Source organism: Sceloporus undulatus, chromosome 9 (genome assembly GCF_019175285.1).
Source record: "Sceloporus undulatus isolate JIND9_A2432 ecotype Alabama chromosome 9, SceUnd_v1.1, whole genome shotgun sequence".
Classification (NCBI taxonomy): Eukaryota; Metazoa; Chordata; class Lepidosauria; order Squamata; family Phrynosomatidae; genus Sceloporus; species Sceloporus undulatus.
This window is the reverse complement of record NC_056530.1, coordinates 36,663,731-36,683,892: the sequence shown is the minus strand read 5'-3', so window position 1 is coordinate 36,683,892 and position 20,162 is coordinate 36,663,731. Positions and strand designations below refer to the sequence as shown.

At 44.4% G+C, this 20,162-nt stretch overlaps 1 protein-coding gene across 3 annotated transcripts in view; it reads right to left on the bottom strand.

Annotated features, from left to right (window-relative positions):
* The window catches only part of NPR1 (natriuretic peptide receptor 1), a 44,462-nt gene that overhangs the window by 14,248 nt on the left and 10,052 nt on the right, over nucleotides 1-20,162 (bottom strand). For 2 of the 3 annotated variants that reach the window (XR_006100676.1, XM_042439269.1), the window contains exons 2-10: nucleotides 13,899-14,098; nucleotides 12,517-12,630; nucleotides 9,743-9,878; nucleotides 9,065-9,156; nucleotides 6,792-6,927; nucleotides 5,870-5,954; nucleotides 4,684-4,804; nucleotides 3,352-3,426; nucleotides 1,197-1,274 (exon numbers count right to left, since the gene is read on the bottom strand). Coding sequence is in view for 2 of the 3 variants with exons in the window: in XM_042439269.1 (XP_042295203.1) it covers nucleotides 1,197-1,274; nucleotides 3,352-3,426; nucleotides 4,684-4,804; nucleotides 5,870-5,954; nucleotides 6,792-6,927; nucleotides 9,065-9,156; nucleotides 9,743-9,878; nucleotides 12,517-12,630; nucleotides 13,899-14,098 (1,037 nt within the window). In the remaining variant the exon portion in view is untranslated. Of the gene's footprint in view, nucleotides 1-1,196; nucleotides 1,275-3,351; nucleotides 3,427-4,683; nucleotides 4,805-5,869; nucleotides 5,955-6,791; nucleotides 6,928-9,064; nucleotides 9,157-9,742; nucleotides 9,879-12,516; nucleotides 12,631-13,898; nucleotides 14,099-16,229; nucleotides 16,335-20,162 lie in introns of those variants that run through there. The other variant, XM_042439270.1, reaches the window with a different exon arrangement.

Sequence of the window (20,162 nt, the reverse complement as noted above, 5' to 3'; positions counted from 1 at the left end):
CACATGGCACCAAGTAGCCGGGTTTAGGAGCGGATTTTGTATCTAGAGAGGCTGCACCTGGCACATCTGGTTCACCCTGAGGTTGGTGACTCCTTGGCCTCATTCCCACTACCTTTTAAACCGGATTGTGATTCGGTTCGAATTGGGTTAAACGACCCTGGTTCCCACTTAATCCGAAACACTGAAGCACTTCCAAATGAGGGGCCATGCTCTAGACCCATTTAACCTGCGTCTTTTGGATGCTGTTTTTTCCCGCTTCTTTTCAACCAAATCAAATATGCGCAAGTGGAAACCAGAACCGAATCGGATTCGATTTCACAATTCGGTTTTAAATGAATCGCTTCAGTGCAAATGGGAACCGGATGCGGAACGGAATTGGTTTATTATGACATGCAGTAAAGCGGAAATGGATGTCCTGAGCAGGAACCAATTCTATTTAAACCTATTCATTTCCCAATGTAAACCACAAGTGGGTTATTTTGATTCGATTCCATGCCAGAAAATGTGATCGGGGCAAATGTAAAGGGAAACATGATCCAATGTCAAATCGATCCCAAATCGGAAAGCAATTTTTCTGTAAGTGGGAATAAGAGGCCCTTAAATTCTAGCACCGGGGGATTGGGGTTGCCATGGCCTTCCCCTGAGGCTGAGAGAGTGTGACTTGCCCAAGGTCGCACAGTGGGTTTTCATGGCCGAGTAACAACTATTGCTTCCTTGGCTAATTTTAAGGCCGAATTGCAGACAGTCTTGTTTAGAGAGGCATTCCAAATTATTGGTTGTTAGTCTGCTGCTTACTTTGTTTTTATTATATACTAATTAGTTTTATTTTAGCGATATTTTAATCATGTAATGTTGTTGTTTTACATTGTATGCCGCTTGGCAGGTTTTTATTCTGGTTTTTTTACCCTTACTATCCAAAGCGCTGTAAATAAATGATGATGATGATGATGATGATGATGATGATGATGATGATGAGTGGGGATCTGAACCCTGATTTCCAGAGTCATAGTCCAATGCTCAAACCACTATGCCACACTGACTCATGCAACCCTCTCATAACTTCTAATACTGCCCATGCTAGAAGCCTGCCACTGTCCCAGATGGGCCTGGGGAGCAGTGTAAGGTCTCCTCTGCCCCCATTGTACCCCTTGTTTGAAGGTGTGATGTGATAGGCAGGGTGCCACGTGGTCACTTACGTGTTTCAGCTCAAAGAGCACATTCCGTGTCAGATCAATGCGCTTCCGGCTCACGTGCTTGATGGCCACAAGGTTGCCCTGGAACGAGAGACATGGCAAACATGGATGTGCAGATAGAGAAAGGGGTGTTTGTTTAGATTGTGATGGAGAAAGGGATGGGGACACTTCACAGATGGTGCTATTTTGAGCAGGAGAGACCCACTCACAAGGGTCCATGGTCTCAGGTAGGGCTGGCCCAAGACTTTTGCAGCCTGAAGCAAGGACCCAAACACCAGAGGACACCCCTTCCCTTCCTTATCCAACAACACAGGGCACTTGGGACTGCAAAGTGTGCCTTTGGATAACCTCCCAAGCTTCCAGAATTGTTTCTTTTTAAATGCTAATTTGGGGAGTGCTTGCAAACCAGCCCAGTCAACCCAAAACCAGATGCAAATGTAGTTTACTCCCTACACACAAAAGCTAAAAGGTAAAGATTTCCCCATTGACAAGGTTGTCAAGTCGTGTCCAACTGTCAGAGGCAGAGCTCATCATTACTAAGCCAAAGAGCCAGCATTGTCAAAGAAAACTCTGTGATCATGTGGCTAGCATTGCTACGCAGAATGCTATTACCTTCCCACCGAAACGGTACCTGTTTATCTACTTGCACTATCTACTTGCAATCTTCAGAGTCAGCATCTTAACCACTGAGCCACCGTGCCCCATGGTCACCAAAGCTTCCCCCCCTTACAAAAATGTGCCAAAAATATGCTAAAAATCAGCCAAAATGATACTCAGAAGTGACGTTGCACCACTTTTGGCACAATTAAATGTGATGGTGCAACCAATAGAACGGGTATTCATAGAATCATAGGACCTTATCACATAATGCATTTACCATGCTGGAATTGTGGCCCAAATGCTTCAGAAGAGCGGAGGTGGGATTGCCGGTCATGCTTCTGAAGTGTTATTGAAGCATGTCCCGCTCTTCTCTCGTCGATGAATCATTCGCAGAGCAGCCATTTTTGTAATAACAGGATCTTCCATTATGCAAAAAATGGCTGCTCCACGAGCGCTTTGACAATGGAAGAACAGCAAAATGCTTCAATAACGTTTGAGAAGCGTGACCAGCAATCCCACCTCCACACTTCTGAAGCGTTTGGGCCACAATTCCAGTGCAGTAAGTACCTTGTGTGATAAGGTCCACAGAGTTGGAAAAGACCCCAAGGATCATCCAGTCCAACTTCATTCTGCCATGCAAGAAGACACTATCCAAGCCCTTCCTGGGACAGATGGCCATCCAACCTCTGTTTAAAAACCTCCAAAGAAGAAGACCCCACCACACTCCAAAGAGTGTGTTCCACTTTGGGGATGATTTCTACCTCCTCCTCAGTTGCTCACTCCTGATATAAAGAATGATCTGGACTGACAGTTCAATTGTGCTCCAGCACAACCAACAGGAAAGCGTTTCCAGATGCACCAGAAACATTAGGCTAGTTTAGCAGGCCCAGGGCAAGTGATGCGTTGGAAGGAATTCAATGTGAAGGTTGTCATTACTGTCTTTCCCCCTCACCTCACTCTTCCCAATGTTAAGGGTCAAACCAACCTTCAGCCTATTAAACTTTCTCTCCCTTTGGCTCATTTTTCCTACTGGAGATGAAGGGCTGGGGAGCAAGGATGGTCAGAGCCAACATCTATGGGGATTAACGTATAGTAGAAGAGAAGGTTCAATACTAGCTCCCAATATGTTCTGTCCAAAGCAAGACACAAGCACACACCATATTATGTATGAGCCGGGATGACAAACGCATCAGAGCTTGGTTATCCAAGGCATGACTGGTTTCTCCACCAGTCTTGGTGGTAAGAAATGGAGGACCTTGAAAGCATGGTGGCCACGTTCCTTGCCTCGAATGGCTTCGCAATTACTTTGTAAAGTGACTTACTTTGTAATACGCTGTCTTGGCGTCAACCCAGCCCACACCACATTATATATTGAGCCCGAATGACAAATACATCAGGGCTTGGTTATCCAAGGCATGACTGGCTTCTCCACCAGTGGTAAGAAATGGAGGTCCTTGAAGCATGGTGGCCACGTTCTTTGCTTCAAATGGCTTCTTCCCTAAACCCTGGTGCCTTTTTCACCCACCAATAAGGACTGAAATTACTCTCAGAGACTTACTTTGTAATACGCTGTCTTGGCGTAGACCTGGAACTGTCCTTCTGTGGTGAGCAGGGAGCCGTAGTTCGAACCTCTCTTAGGAAGGAAGGAGAACCAGTGAGGAGCAAACCCATCTCCAAGCTGCACCTCACATTTCAAACAAGTCCCCCTTCCAACCCTCAACCACCTCTGCAAGCACTGTGCTTGGATAAGTGACTTATTCAGGGCCACAATTCGGGGATTTCAGGGAACTGCAGTCACAAATAAGCAATTTTCCCAAACTCTGTGCTGGGGTCAGCAGAGGAAAAAGCAGCAAGAGACTGTCCCTTTTGCTTAAATCCAGGCCTAGGATTTGCCCCCTGCTGAAGAAATGAATTTCCAACCAGATGAACTATGCAACGGAGAATAAAGTGCCCAAGTTTCGCTTGAAATATTCCTACAGCCATATAGTAATTTAAAATGTCTCCACCATTGCGGCTGAGGTGCAAACAAAGTGGAATGGCACCAGTTCTGTGTATTGTGAGATTTACGTTACATATCATTTTTCAGGCCAATTGTTGCTGTCTTATATAATGGATGTATATTGCCAGATATTATTTTTTTTTGATATGATTGTGATCTGGTTATAACCTAATGTAATATTACATGAACACATATTTTCCTTAAATTGAATATCTGTTTCTGTTTAGTATTTTGTATTGTCATTAAGGGGTTTCGAGAGTTTTCCTTTCGGTATATTTTAAGCTTGCAAACCCACAAGCGGGAGCTGCCTTATTTCTGGTATTTGTCAGCTGCTCTGGGAGTTTATTCAGACCGAGGAGTAGAAATGGGTGTTAAATAAATAAATCCATTTTATTTCCACAGTCTGTAGAGGTTAAGAGCTTTAGTGGCTAAGAGACTGAGCTACAAATCAGAGCAGCTCGATTTTGAATCTCACTGCCGCTATAAATGAAGCAGCCTTTAAATCAGCCACTTTCTCTCTGCAATATAAGGATGGAGGTAGTGATAACAATAAGGCTCTTCCTACATCATGTTTTATCCTTATACTGTTGGAATCCGCTTTGATTCCTTGCAAAAAAAGTGGAATATAAATTAATTGTATTATTATTATTATTATTATTATTATTATTATTATAAGGTAACATATGTAGATGTCTGAATGCTCAAAAGTGCAATCCAAACATTGAGACTGACTGCAAAGTTCAGATTGGCTTGCTAGGCGAGTTAGTTCTTTAAGAAACAAAAATTGAACAAAAGTGTGTAATCTTGTGTGTGGAAGGGTTCAATAGTCATATGTACCTATGTGTTGGCCAGGTCAAAACAACAACAACAACATCAACAACGGATACACACCAGCGAGAGAGTGAGCTTGCTGCCCATGCTGCGCAAATTCTTCTCCAAGTTGCTCGACTGGACATCCTCCCAGTGGATGCGCCACAGCTCTGACGCCAGATCTTTCTCCAGTTTCATTTTCCTACGCAGGGAGAGGGCAACACAAGGACAGAAAAAATTACAAGATTTCTATAGTGTAGATGTACCCTAAGAGCCAACAGAGTGCAGCGGGTTTGAGTGTTGGACTAGAACTCTAGCAGACCAGGGTACAAAACCCCATTGAACTGGTTGACTTCAAGCAAGTCACCTTCTCTCAGCCTAAGTGGAAGGCAATGGCAAACCTTCTCTGAAGAAATCTTGCTGAGAAAAGTCTGTTTTAGAACCAGTGTAGTGTTGTGGTTTGAGTTCAGGACTACAACTCTGGGAGTCCAAAGTCATAGAATCATAGAGTTGGAAGAGACCACAAGGGCCATCCTGTCCAACCCTATTCTGCCATGCAAGAAATCACAATCAAAGCATCTCCACTGACAGATGGCTATCCAGCCTCTGCTTAAAGGCCTCCAAGGAAAGAGACTCCACTATCCTCCATTGAAGGAGTGTGTTCCACTGTCGAATAGCCCTTACTGTCAGAAAGTTCCTCCTAATGCTGAGGTGGAATCTCCTTTCCTGGAGCTTGTATCCATTGCTCCAGGTCCTAGTTTTTGGAGCAGCAGAAAACAAGCTTGCTCCCTCCTCAATATGACATCCCTTCAAATATTTAAACAGGGCTATCATATCACCTCTTAACCTTCTCTTCTCCAGGCTAAACATCCTCAGCTCCCTAAGTTGTTCCTCACAGGGCTTTATAGTTTCCAGACCCTTCGCCATTTTAGTCGCCCTCCTTTGGACATGCTCCAGTTTCTCCACATCCTTTTTGAATTGTGGTGCCCAGAACTGGACACAGTATTCTGGGTGTGGTATAACAAAAGCAGAATAGAGTGGCAATATTACTTCCCTTGATCTAGACACTATACTTGTCTATATTGATGCAGCCAAGTCCTGCTTGGCCATGGAAAGCCACTGGGTGACCTTGTGAAAGTCAAAGTCCTGCTTGGCCATGGAAAACCACTGGGTGAACTGAAGAAATCTAGCCAAGAAAACTCCATGGTTTTCAACAAATGCATCAACAGAACGCCCAAAATCTCCTGGTAGCCACCTGAGAACTCACCTGTAGACAAAGAAGGCAGCAATGATGATGATGGAAAGGAAGAGGGTCATCCCCAGGGACAGGATCTCCAGCAAGGAGAAGGAGGCTGTAGCAAGAAAAACCAAAATAGCATGGAAAGAGGAGCCAACCCCAATCCCTCAGGCAGTTCCCATTGTAAAGGGATCTTGGAGCACTTTTGAGACTGACTGAAAGAAAAAAGCTGGGAGCATGAGCTCTTGTAGACTTGAGTCTACTTCCTCAGATGCATGGATTTGAAATTGACTGAAAGGAAGGAGCTGGTAGAAGGAGCTTTCATAGACTTGAACCTTGGATGGCCATGGCTGCCTTGAGTTTGCAAGACCTGAGCCCAGTAGTTGAGGATCAAGGCTCTTGGAGGTCTCTCATTCATAGGCTTGTCCTAAATCAAAGTTGATTTGGCAGCAGATACAATGGGCCATTCATATCAATAATAATAATAATAATAATAATAATAATAATTTATTTTTATCCCACCTCTCCAACAGGATCGAGGCAGCTTACAACATTGATAAAATACAAGATAAAATACATCATATATCTACTGGGGTTTGGTTCCAGGAGCCTCAATAGATATCCAAAAATGTGGATGTTCAAATCTCAATGAATACAATGGATAGTACAATAGTGACTCTTATATAAAACAGCAAAATTGAGGTTTACTTTTTGGAATATACAGCACACCCACACCATACACAGGTGTGCCATACGCAGCTTTAACCTTGTGCATGCGGGAGTGCTCACTCATTAAAACAAATGGAGTTTGAGCGTACACATTTTTTCTTATACGCAGAGAGAAATTTTACCTTAGGTTTAAATCTGGAGTAGGGTCATTAGGCCACCAAATTGGGGGTTATAGAACTAAGAATGCCCAGCCATCTGAAGGTAACAGCTTCGTCCCCAATACCTTTATGACAAGCTGGATTGCTGTTCTCAAAACCGCAGAATGGCACATCTCTGGGAATGGAGTTTCCTGGCCAATGGATGCTCTTTCCGGAAACCATCTGAATTTTCTTGGTGGTCCCATTGTAATCAGCAACAATCTATGTAGAAAGCAGGGTGAGGGAAAAGAAGAGAAGGAGAAGGATATGACGACAGCCTAACGGTCATACTTTATGGCAGGGATGGACAATTGTCGGAGGGCAAGGAGTTGCGTCAGTCTCCAAGAGATGCCACAGAAGGGCACATCCCTCTGCCAAATAATTCTGCCCAAAATGCTCCAAAGGCCTTCAAAAGGGGGGCATTTCTCCACAGTTTTGCCCTCCCTGAGCCACTTAGGCACAGGATAGGCATTCTTCCAACAGAAAAAGGATCACTTACTGGGTTTTGTGTGGCTCAGAGAGAGCCAAAATGGGGCAGACCCACTTTGCCCACTCTTGTACTATGGTACAAGTAATAAACCTCAGACCTGGGACCCAAATCTGGCTATTAGATGGGAAATCATCATTCAGTTCTTCCCCAGCTTTTGGATGAATTTCCCCCCTATTCTAGAAATGTGGAATGCCTCTCCAAAAGTCCTGTTCTGATATCACTTTATTTGCGCAATTGCATGTGATACTCATTCGTGCAGTTACTCACCATTTCCGCTTCATTTGCAAGATGCTTTAAATATGCTTTAATCTCTCTTTAATGTTGAAATCAACCCCAGTGTGATGCACTAGAGTTGTACACTAAAATATGCGGGGAGTTTTAGCTCTACCCGTTTGGCTTTGACCTGGGAATGTGGTTCCTGCGAACCTCTCTGCAAATGGATTCAGTCCCCAGGTCAAAAAGAGTTCCTTAGTCTTGTTCCACATTTTACAGCCGATCACAAAGAAGTACACGGTCGCACAATGAGAAACTGACAGAAGCATCCCAGGACAGCTCCTTGTTTACATGACCCTATAAAAGGTTCAGACATCCATTGACCCAATACCTTTATGACAGCCGCGATTGCTGTTCTCAAAATCACAGAACTGTATATCTCTGGGAATTGAGGAGTCATTCACACTACGGAAGTAACCCAGTGTGAAACCAGGTTATTTCTGGGGCGTTCACACTGGCCTTGAATGGTTTGTTGGTGTGTAAATCCCACTTAACTGTGTGTATTTTGCACTGGGTACCTAACAGCATATTTTTTAGGTGGCAAAGCAATTCAAATCTTCAATAGTGCAAAAGTGCTACCAAATCGATCCGGATACGCTGGGTCCATTCCTGGCCATGAGGCGCTGCTATGATGGTGCAAAGTGGCTCCAGTGTGAATGACAGACCGGATTAAAATGTTAAAACATGGTAAACCTAGTGTGAACAATTTGGTATTGCATCGCCACGGAGATTTGCATCTCCTTGGTACAAAAACGTAAGTGAATTTCCTGACCAGTGGATGCTTTCCAGAAACCGTCTTGATTTTCTTGGTGGTTAAACAAGGGCTATTATTACCCATCATAACAAAGTGAAACCTCCATGTTGAGAGGCAGTGTACCCCAGAATATCAAGTTCTAGAAGTGGGGCGGTTTGGGGGTCATTTCATTCATGCTGGTTGGGCCACAGTAGAAAACAGGAGGCAGAACAGAACAGTGACTCTTTCTGATGGGTTATTACATTCTTATTCATTTTTTTCTAGCTACATTTATATTCTGCCCTTCCTGCAATGATTTCAATGCAGCATTCTTGATTTTAAAGGAGGGATCCCAAAAAGGTGAAGGGCCTGGGAACTATGCTTATGAGGGAAGACTTAGGGAGCTGGGTATGTTTAGCCTGGAGAAGAGACGGTTAAGGGGCGACTTGATAGCCCTGTTTAAGTATTTGAAGGGGTGTCGCATTGAGGAGGGAGCAAGCTTGTTTTCTGCTGCTCCAGAGAACAGGACACGGAGCAATGGATGCAAGCTACAGGAAAAGAGATTCCACCTCAACATTAGGAGGATCTTCCTGGCAGTAAGGGCTGTCTGACAGTGGAACACATTCCCTCAGAGTGTAATGGAGTCTCCTTCCTTAGAGGTCTTTAAATAGAGGCTGGATGGCCAGCTGTTGGGGATGCTTTGATTGTGAGTCCCTGCATGGCAGAATAGGGTTGGACTGGATGGCCTTTGTGGTCTCTTCCAACTCTATGATTCTATGAATGATTATCACAACAACAACCCTGTGAGATTGATCATGCCAAATGAAGGTACTTGGATTCCATTGCTCTTTTCCAGCACTGACCTCAAATTCCCCCGATTTAGGGTCCATGTCCCAGAGGGAATAGTCTGTTTCCCGGTCACCATTCTGATCGATCCTTAGGAGCCCAGTGACCCCTGCAAGATAGAAGTAGACAATACTCAGCACTGTTCAGTCAGATTTTTGACAGGGGTGTGCCTTCTCCTCCACAGCACTTACCTCTCCTTCACTGGGACTGTTCCTGCCAAACTGAGACAGTTGGAGAATGTGTTGTTGCTATGTGCCTTCATGTCAACTTCAACTTATGGTGATCCTCTCCTTATGGGAAATCTTTTTTTCCTTTGCAATTTTATTCAGAGGAGGGTTGCCACTGCCTTCCCCTGAGGCTGAGATAGTGTGACTTGCCCAAGGCTACCCAGTAGGTTTCCAAAACTGAGCCAGGATTCAAACCCTGGTCTCCCTAGTCCAACACTGTAACCACCCTGCCATGCTGTTGCCCATCCCAATTTACTCCAACCCAAAGTGGATCTCCAATGCTTCAGATAGAAAAGGGCCTTTCCTCATCACCAGCTGCTTTCAAAGTAGAAATTGCAGGAGCTGAACTTGGGCCCTTTTGCATGAAAGCAAGTGTGCAACCACTGCCTTCCCTGACAACTACAGAGTAACAACTTAAGTACACACACACAAACAGTCCAAAATCTGGAGCACCTGAGTGACACTGACCATAGAAAGTGCGGTTCCACATCTGATGGGTGATGACTGTGGCATTGGAAATGGAGCCCTCCAGTTGCAAAGTCTCGTTCGCAGCTTGGGCATAAAGCATTACTCCATCGTGGAAGGCAGCAGCAATGAAGTTTTTCTGGAAGGGGAAACAAAGACCAGGCAGGCATTACTAACAAGATGGATGTCTCCGTAGCGGAAGCACATTCCCAGCAAACGTTCCACTCATGATAGCCAGTGTTTGGAAAACTGGGGGATTTGGGGTACCCACACCCAGCATCCCCGACATTTGTGTCCCAAATTGTAAATGTTTCCAAACAGCAATAAAAACTAATAGTACAGGTTCAGTTTCTCTGATCTGATGTTGCAAAAATCCTCCAAAGTCCAAAATTGTCCACAAGGGTGGCTGAAAGAGTGACGAGTTTTTGTGCTTTCTGATGGTTTAGTGTACACAAACTTTGTTGCGTGTACAAAATTATCAGAAATGTTACATATAAATAGGTAGAGAGATCTTGTCGCACCTTTGAGACTAAGTGAAAGAAAGAAGTTGGCAGCATGAGCTTTCGGAGATTTCATTCTACTTCCTATATGCATCTAAAGAAATAGACTTTTAAGTCTATGGAGTTTATCACAATGGGACCAATTTGGACATTAAACAGAGATAAAAGCACATTTAAAGCATCCCGCAAATGAAGCGGAAATGGCATGTAATTGCGCGAATGGTTATCACACACAATTGCTCAAATAAAAGTGATACCAGAAATGCATTGTCACTGAAAGCCTGAAAGTAAAAAGATATGCATTAATGCTTCTTTGTGACCGCTTTAATGGCTGGTTTTGTGCGATGTCATGTCAAATTGTTTTGCGTAATTGTGCAATTTTTCCAGAATATTCATGGGATAAACTCCTAAGAAAGCTCATGCTGCCAACTTCTTTCTTTCACTTACTCTCTACAGACTAAGACAGCTAGGTGTATAAAGTGCATACAAAGAGTAAATGAATTTCATGTTTAAACTTGGGCCCCATCTCCAAAATAGCTCTCATTATATATACTGTATATGCAAATATTCCAAAATCCAACATAAATAAATAAATAATCCCAAATCCCAAACGTTTCTGTTCCCAAGCATTTCTGATAAGGAGGACTCCATCTGTATTTGTATACTGCAAATGGGCAGACTTCAAGCTTAGAGGGGCTGTTCTGGTTTTGTTTTAATTTTGAGACCCAACAAATGCAACCAAAAAGCCAAGGATAATTGGAACTTCAAGCAACGAATAGATATGATTGACTCAGATAAGTTAATATGTCATATAAATCAAAATTCAACTGAGAAAATTGACAAGGACTGGACTCCAGTGACAGATATTGTGAAACTATCTGGAAGGAGTAGCTGGTATAAGACAAGACGTAAAGAGTAAGAATAAGAGTCCATAGCACCGAACAATTGTAATATACTATAATATACTGTAGGGACATTAATAGGTTTACATATACATAGAGGTCAAAATAATATAAGGATCAAGTTCCAGAAAATCAGAGAAACTATAGGAAGGTTATTGTGCTGTGTTATTTGTATTAGTTTAGACTTGGGGTTTTTTATTTGTATGTATTTGATGTTATTATATGCTTGCCTGTGTGCATATCTTGTTATTTTATAATGTTATGTATTTCATGTGTTTGTATGTTATATACATGGGAAAAATAAAGAGAAACAGAAGCTGAAGCAAGATAAGAGCATGGAAAGTTACTGTGTAAAAATCATGTGTCTAGTTCTGTCCAGGAATATAAAAACAAAAATGGTTTATAAGCAGGACTATCACTCCCAGGGCTAAAATGTTGCTTGCAGTTGTGTGTAGTATATAAAACAGCGCCATGAGCCATTGGTCTGGAAGCTTCAGGGACGAAGACTGGAGTCCTCTGAGCCGTATGTGGCCCAAGGGCCATACTTTGCCCACCCACTTAAAAGACTACTAAATCAGTCACATTTGCAAAATGGCAACTCATGAGGTGGAGCCCAAAGCAGAATGGCAGCCCATGGGGTTGCGTTACACAGCGCACACAACTGCAAGCAAAACATTAGCCCTGGAAGTGGAGCCCAAAGCAAAATGGCAACTCATGGGTGTGGAGCCTGAAACAAAATGGCAGCCCATGAGGTGAAGCCCAAAACAAAATGGCAGCTCATGCATGTGGAGCCTGAAACAAAATGGCGTCCCATGAGATGGAGCCCAAAACAAAATGGCAGCTCATGGGTATGGCGCCTGAAACAAAATGGCAGCTCATGGGTATGGAGCCTGAAACAAAATGGCAGCTCATGCATATGGAGCCTGAAACAAAATGGTGGCCCATGAGATAGAGCCCAAAGCAAGATGGCAGCTCATGGGTGTGGAGCCTGAAGCAAAATGGCAGCCCATGGTGTGGAGCTTGAAGCAAAATGGCAGCTCATGGTGTGGAGCTTGAAGCAAAATGGCAGCCCATGGGGTTGCTTTAGATAGCAAACACAACTGCAAGCAAAGTATTTAGCCCCGGGCGTGAAGCCCAAAGCAAAATGGAAGATCGGGGTAGAGCATGCAGCAAATGGCAGCCCCATGAAACAGCCAATTGCCTACAGTATTCCAAGTGCGATGGGATACCTTCCAACAACTGACTTGCCCAGGTTTGTTTGATACTTGCAATACCCTAAGGAACTGGGTAGCTCCAAAGCCAAGCCTACAATATGTTCCTTTCATCCGGGTCAAACCGTCCTCCCAGTGTCGGCAGATGAATCCGAAATCCTTACCAGCTCCTCTTGCATGGTGAAGTTGTGCTGTTCCTGGGCTGCCTGCTTGATCTCCTCAAGGAACGGCCGGTATTCAGGATTTGTGGGTTCAGCGTATGTGATGATCATCACAGCCTGTGGAAGGTCAAGAGGGAAGGCAATGTAAAAGTAAAAGGCAGCCACTTCCAGCTGCCATTCTGGCCAATTTTTAGCCTTTTTTTTTTTGTTTGTTTGTTTGGGGGAGAAAACAGGGCAGGGGGTAGAAGATGTAAAATCCTACATTTGTGGCCATTCTGGGGATGGTATTGGGTTGGTTTGGGGGCAAAAACAGAGCAATTGGTCTGGAGACTTCATAGACGAACTTTGGGTCCCATGGGCCATATGAGCCATAATTTCCCCACCCACTTAAAAACCTACTAGATCCAGTGCCCTAGACCTCATATCTTGGGACAGGCGAACTCCAGTCGTCTTCCAGGCCAACATTTCCCCCCTCCCCAGCTATTCATTCTGGTTTTCGGCTCATTGGGGTTATTAATAGCTTCAACCAGCTGGCTATTCTGTCCGGGAGAATTATCTCGTTTCCTTCCTCGTCTTTGGTGGATGGAGAAAAGCAAAAGAAAGCTGAGCACAATGTAAGGGAACACCCCTTCCTCCACTTTCCCCAATGCCTCCTGCCCCTGCCTCCATCTGCTGCTGGATCTGAAGGCCCATTTGAATAAGCTCTGGGTAGCATTCAAATCCAGGGCCTCGTTCCCACTACTACCGGATCATGATTCGGTTCAAACCAGTTCAAATGACCCTGGTTCCCACTTAATCCGAATCGCTGGAGCGATTCCGAGAAGGGGGCCATGTGCCAGACCCATTTAACCCACATCTTTTTGACGCTGATTTTTCCCCCGCTTCTTTTTCGATAAATCAATTCAGCGCAAGTGTGAACCACAAGCAGGTTGGAATCGATTCAAATTTCCCCTTTGATTAGCTGGAACCAAATCATTTTGAATCAATTCATTCGTGAACAGGAACCACAAGTGGGTTGTTTGGAGCCAGAAAAGGACAGAAAATGTGACTGGGGCAAGTGTAGTGTGAACCACGCTCCAATGTCGGATCGATCCATCAATTCAGATCGTGCACCAATTTATCTATAAGTGGGAATGAGGCCCAAGACTTCACAAATAAAATGGCAAGGAAACGGGGCGGGAAGGGGGAGACCCTTGCCAATATTTTCTCATGAATATAAAGAGCAACCATTCTTTGTCCACTCCCACCCACAATCCCACCGAACGTCACTATGGTGGTTGTGGCAGAGTCGTTGTGCCATAATTGCAGAGGATGTCTGTGCATACATAAAGTGTGTGAACAAGGAATGTGTACCCAGAGACCCGACAATGCTCCAGCACACTTACCTTGTAAGCCTCGCGAGCGATGGCATCGTTCCCATCCCCACGCTGCCAAGGATGCCGCCGGTCAGGAAAATGGGAGCTCTGCAGGCTCTCCGCAAAGAGGTCGATGTAGAAGAAGGCATAGTCGCCCGTGGTGAGACCCTCGTGGTGGGCATGGACCATAAGCTCATGGAAAATCTCAGGGGAACAGCAGACGTACACAACTGAAAGGCAGAAGGGAAGGGCATCCGTCAGCAGAGTGGCCCCATTTGGATTGCAGAGCCATTTTTGTGGCAGGTGGGAAACTTGGAACGGCTGCGCTCCTCTTTGGGGTTCAAAAACAAAATAAGTACAGTGGGACCTTGTTATCCACTAGGGTTTGGTTCCAGGATCCCCTGCGGATAACAAAATCCATGGATGCTCAAGTCCCATTAAATATAATGGCAGAGCAAAATGGTGTCCCTGATATAAAATGGCAAAATCAAGGCTCACTATTCAAAATTTACCTTTAAATACAAGACTGGGAAAACTGTGGCCCTGTGAACATTTGACCTACAACTCCCAGGCAGCCTTGCCAACCACAGAAAAGTTTGTGGAAGTTGTAACCCAAACATTCCCCCCCCTCTGCGAAAACGCACCTTAACACCACAACAAAATCTGCTCATGGGTCATCATATATGGTCTAACCTTTCCTTATTTATTAAATTGGTACAGGTTAAGTCTATCATCCAGAATCTTGAAATATTCCAAAAACCAAAACTTTTTTCATGGGTTTGCTTTTTGATTTGTCAATGTATACAAACTTTGTTTCATGTGCAAAATTATATAAAGTTATCTTCAAGTTATATGTAGAAGGTGTACATGAAACACACATGAATTCTATGTTTAGACTTGTATCCCATCTCTCAAGATATCTCATTATATACACAAATATAGATATTTCAAAATCCAAACAAAAATAAAAAAGAATCCAAAATCCAAAACACCCCGGACCTAAGTATTTTGGATAGTTAAAGGAGACTCAACCAGTATAGCACTTCCACCCATCCCGAAACCATTTTAAAGTGGTAGAATTCAAAGATATAGCCATGTTAGTCTGTAGAATCAGTATGTAAAGAGATCTTGTAGCATTTCAGCCTTTGAAGGCGGTTTACAGTAAAACAAGTGCTGAATAATGTACAACAATCCAAGTAGGAAACACAGAGCCAGTGTGGCATAGTGGTTTAAGCGTTGAACTATGACTCTGTAGATGATTCTTCAACCAGTTTTCCAACCAATTAAGGAATCCTCTAACAGTGTCTCCATCTATTCCAACTATTCTAATTTAAATCTAGTTTAAATCTCATTTCTCAATGGGATTTCGCTAGTGCGATAAGGTCCCATGATAGGTTCACCTTTGGGTTGCCATAAGTCGGAAACAATTTGGAGGCAAAGAACAACAAGAAGAAGAGACTCGGTTGCTGCATCCTAGTGGCACGCCTGCATTTTCTGTAATGGCACCATTCGATAATTTTAGACTGAATGACTTCACCGCTGGGCATTTTTAATATGATTTTTGCAGCGACTTTGTTTACACAGCTAAGCCCTCCTGTTTCTTGTCCTGCTAAGGGGACACTGGGATTTACCCCTTGATAGCACCTCTGAGTTGGAGGAGAAGGAAGAGGCAACCTTGGCGAGCAACAGGAAAAGCCAAGACACGGCCTTTGACGGCAGCCAAGGGATACCGAGAAACTGCCCTCCGCGCCTGCCAAACGGGGCAAAGAGTGGAGCCATTATCACAACCCTGGAAGAAAAACACCCATCTATGACAGGGCAGGATGCCCCCTCCAGGAATGAGCAGGGCTACTCCTTCCACAACAAGACATCTGGAGGTTGCTATGTTCTTGACTTGGCACACTTTTGCTAAGCCTCGTGCTTTCCTGGAAAGAACGGCTCAGCATGTGTATCCTCCAAACCCAACTTTCTGTTCTCCTTGCCTTCCTCTTTCTTCATCTACCCCCCTGTAAATATAAAAACTGTAAAGTTTTATATTGGTAAGCGCACTAGGGAAGAGCGCTTTTTTGCAAATGGAAGCGGTGGCCACTTCTCGTTCCACTGGGTTTTCTTGTGTCCCAAAGATTTGACGACTGCGATTTTGGAGGTTGCACGGTTGCTAAAGAAGAAACAGATGCATGCAAACAGAGGCAAACCCAACCATGTTCTCCCGCTATCACGAGTTCAAATCTCCCCCGGGGTCTCTGCATACACTCTTCCCTAGATTCCTTCCTTGCTGAAATAGAAAGGGAAGAAGATGCAATCCTCCCTCCCGTCCCTTGTCTTTGCACACACACACACACCAAAGTTGGGCTTACACACCCAAGTCCGCCGCCAAATTCACTCTGCTGGGAACCATTAAGAGCACTGCTGGAAGGTTGCGAAACAGCCCTGGATGTTCGTGATCTGAGCCCAGCTCCAGCCCATTTCTTCGCAATTATAACCCAAACTGTCTCCTGTGACCCAGAATGAAGGAATCCAGGGCATCCTCTTCCTCCTTGCTGTTTGCCGGGACCAGGCGGACCCAAAGCAAACCCTGGAGGTTGGAGTCAAGCAAACAGAGACAGAAGGCCTAAGAACAACAGGTTAGGACAGGCCACTTGGATGGCAGATGCAAGGAACATCAATCCCATAGACATTCCCTTCTGTAAGGGACTCCCCTACACCCCCAAAATTGCATGGGAAGACACTGTCCTCTCATATACCATATACTTGACTATAAGTCGACCTCATGTATAATTCAAGGTGCTAAGTTTTAACTTAGCGGCATGTAACAAAGGATCTAAAGTAGTGGTGCTCAATGCCATGACCCTTTAATACAGTTCCTCATGTTGTGGTGACCCCCCAACCATAAAATTATTTTCATCCTGTTCCTAAGACCATCGGAAATATGTATTTTCCAGTGGTCTTAGACTATCCCTGTGAAAGAGTCGTTCGACCCACAGATTGAGAACTGCAAATCTAAAGGATGAAGCAAAGGAAAACAATGCCAATGAACTTACTAAGCTCCAGAAGACATAATTATTTGTGCTCACATTAAAGGTTGGATGGATGAGAGAGTAGAGGAAGGACAGTGCATCCAGGACAGATGATACTCTTGCCTTTCACCAGGGAATGGTTCCTTTTTAAAAAAAATAAGATTTAAAGTACCATACCTTCATTGACCCGTGGATAAGTCAGCTCATGTTTTTGGGGTCAATTGTTTGAATAGAATTTCTAGACTTATACATGAGTATATATACAGTAATCATAGAGTTGGAAGAGACTTCAAGAGCTATCCAGCCCAACCCCATTCTGCCATGCAGGAACTCACAACCAAAGCATCCTTAACAGATGGCCATCCAGCCTCTGTTTAAAGACATCCAAAGAAGGAGAGTCCACTACTCTTTAAGGGATTATGTTCCATTGTTGAGCAGCTCTTACTGCCAGGAGGTTCTTCCTAACATTGAGGTTGAGGTTGAATCTCTTTTCCTGTGGTTTGAATCCAGTGCTCTGGAGTAGCAGAAAACAAACTTGCTCCCTCCTCAATATGACATCCCTTCAAATATTTAAACAGGGCTATCATATCACCTCTTAACCTTCTCTTCTCCAGGCTAAACGTACGCATCTCCCTAAGCTGCTCCTGACTAACATTGCCAAACAAAATGGCTTCTTTTCATAGAATCATAGAGACACAGGTATCACTGTGACCCAAGACAGCAGGTCTTGGGGGTCTCCTTCCCTCAATAAAACTCTTTACTATATTCTCTGAGAGCCACCATGGGTTGAGGTTTGGACTAGGACTTTGGAGAGACCAGGATTCGAATCCAGGGTTGGCCATTGGAAAGCCATTGGGTGATCTTGGGCAAGTCACACTCTCTCAGGATCAGAGGACGGCAAAGGCAAACCCCCTCTGAACAAATCTTGCCAAGAAAAGCCTGACCCTTAGGCCACCACAAGTCAGAAATGAAGGCGCGCAACAATATTCCGCTCCTCTCTGAACCTTATTTAATCCTGTTACATTTGAGACATCTAAGCTTTCAGAATGAAATCTCCATCCTAACCCATCGTCCCCATCCAACGTGGCCAAGGACGATGGGATTTGTTGTCCTGCCAGCAGGACGAATTTGGCATAGGCCGTTCTGCAAAATGTGTTGCTCTTTAGTTTTCCCTTCTTCAGCCTCTTCTGGCAGCCAGCATTTCATCGCAATTCATGCCAGCTGATCCATCATTCATTAGACAGGAGATGCAGAAGCCAAGCTTGAAAATGTTACTTTTGGGGGCTACAACTCTATTGGAGGATTCTGGGGGGAAGATGGTGACCCCAAAAGTAACTTTTCCAAGCTCTACACAGAAGAATAGCCGACCTCTTAAGATGAGTCTGTCCCATTGTATCTCCGCTTGAGTTTTGGCTGAGCAATACAGCATCTTGTTTTGGGGTGCAAAAAGTCCCAAATTCAACACCCATCATCCCAAAATGGAAGGATCACATTGCACAGAATGGGAAATACTTCCATTAGAGACCTCAAAAGCTGCTGTGTGTCTTATTTCCAGATGCTTGGAAAAGGAAATTTGCCATCAAGGACCCACTTTTGGAGGTCTTTAAGCAGAGGCTGGATGGCCATCTGTCGATGATGCTTTGACTGAGAGTTCCTGCATGGCAGAATGGGTTGGACTGGATGGCCCTTGAGGTCTCTTCCAACTCTATCAGTCTACGATTCTCTCTTTCTTCCTTTTCTTTCCTCCTTTCACAAATGACAAATTGCTCAGGAAGATTATTTCCAAGGTGCGGCGAATTCCTTCTCTCAGGAGGTAGGAGAGAGTGACCTAGCGTGATAAAAACCTAGCAACCCACCCTTCCTTTCCTCCTCCTGGTCCAACAATGCAGATCCCTCTTGCGCTTGGCAAGAAAAAAGGGGCAGAAAGGAGAGTTTTGGCCCAGGCGGGTCATGCAATGAGCGGAGGAAACATCTGTCTCTGCAAAAGATGGACATCGGACAAGTTGCTCTTTTCTTTCAGCATTCTGCGCCTAGCAGAAGTTGCACCAAAAATACAAAAATGCATAAAATACATAAATACATATAGCTATGTGAAGTCACAATGGCTATGTAGAACCTCCAGATTCAGGAACAGTCTACCTCACAATGCCAACTTCCAATCTGGGTAGCAGAAAGCATGGGATGATGCTTTCTGACCTGGCTCTCCATGCTTTCTTGACATAAGTGAAGTTTCCAGACATAGGATGCTGAACTACACCAAATTTTGGGCCGTGATCTGGCAGATCTTCTTATGTCCCAAAGCTAAGCAAGTGGACCAGCAATCTTCTCCCAGGTACAGAGCAGCCCCATTCAAGACAACACAGTTGAGTTTCGGCTCATTGGACGTAGCGATCATATACCCTCCAACTGTCCCCAGTTTGGCAGGGACAGTCCCTATTAATCCTCTGCCGTCCCACTTTTTCAGCCGCTTTGGAAATGTCCCAGTTTCTCTCTCCTCCTCCCGCTTTCCCTCTTTGTCCCTGGTTTGCTTCAATGGCTGCAAACAGAGTACAAATGTAGTTTGTACTCAATTGAATCAGCAATGGGAAAAGAGGAGAGGGAAAGGCAGAAACTTAAAATAGATTATTATTATTATTATTATTATTATTATTATTGATTTCATTTCTATGCCACCTTCCTCCTAGAAAGGACCTACGACAGATCTTGTCCCTTCCCAGTAGGCGCCAGAAAAAGCAAACTGCTGCAGCCCCTGCTAGCTCAGTCTCACTTTTGGCGTCTCGATAATCCAACGTCCTGGTTTTCTATGAAATGTTTCAGAGCACGCAATGAACAATAGAGCCAGTGCAGTGTAGTGGTTTGAGCATTGGACTATGGCCCTGGAGACCAGGGTTCGATTCCCAGCTTGGCTGCGAAACCCAATGGGTCACCTTGGGCAAGTCACACACTCTCAACCTCAGGGGAAGGCAACAGCAAACCCCCTCTGAATCTTGCCAAAAAAAACCCATGATAGGTTCGCCTTAGGGTCCCCATAAGTTGGAAATGGCTTGAAGGCACACAGCAACAACAACAACAACTATAGCTGGAGTCATGCCGGAGTCTTTAACCCGTTCTGAGCAAATCTTGCCAAGGAAACCCCAGGATAGGTTCACCTTAGGGTCCCCATAAGTTGAAAATGGCTTGAAGGCACAGAGCGCATGCAGACACATACACATGCAATTAACAACAGAGCAGGTGCGGTTTGGTTTGAGCACTGGGATACAATTCTGGAGATCATGGT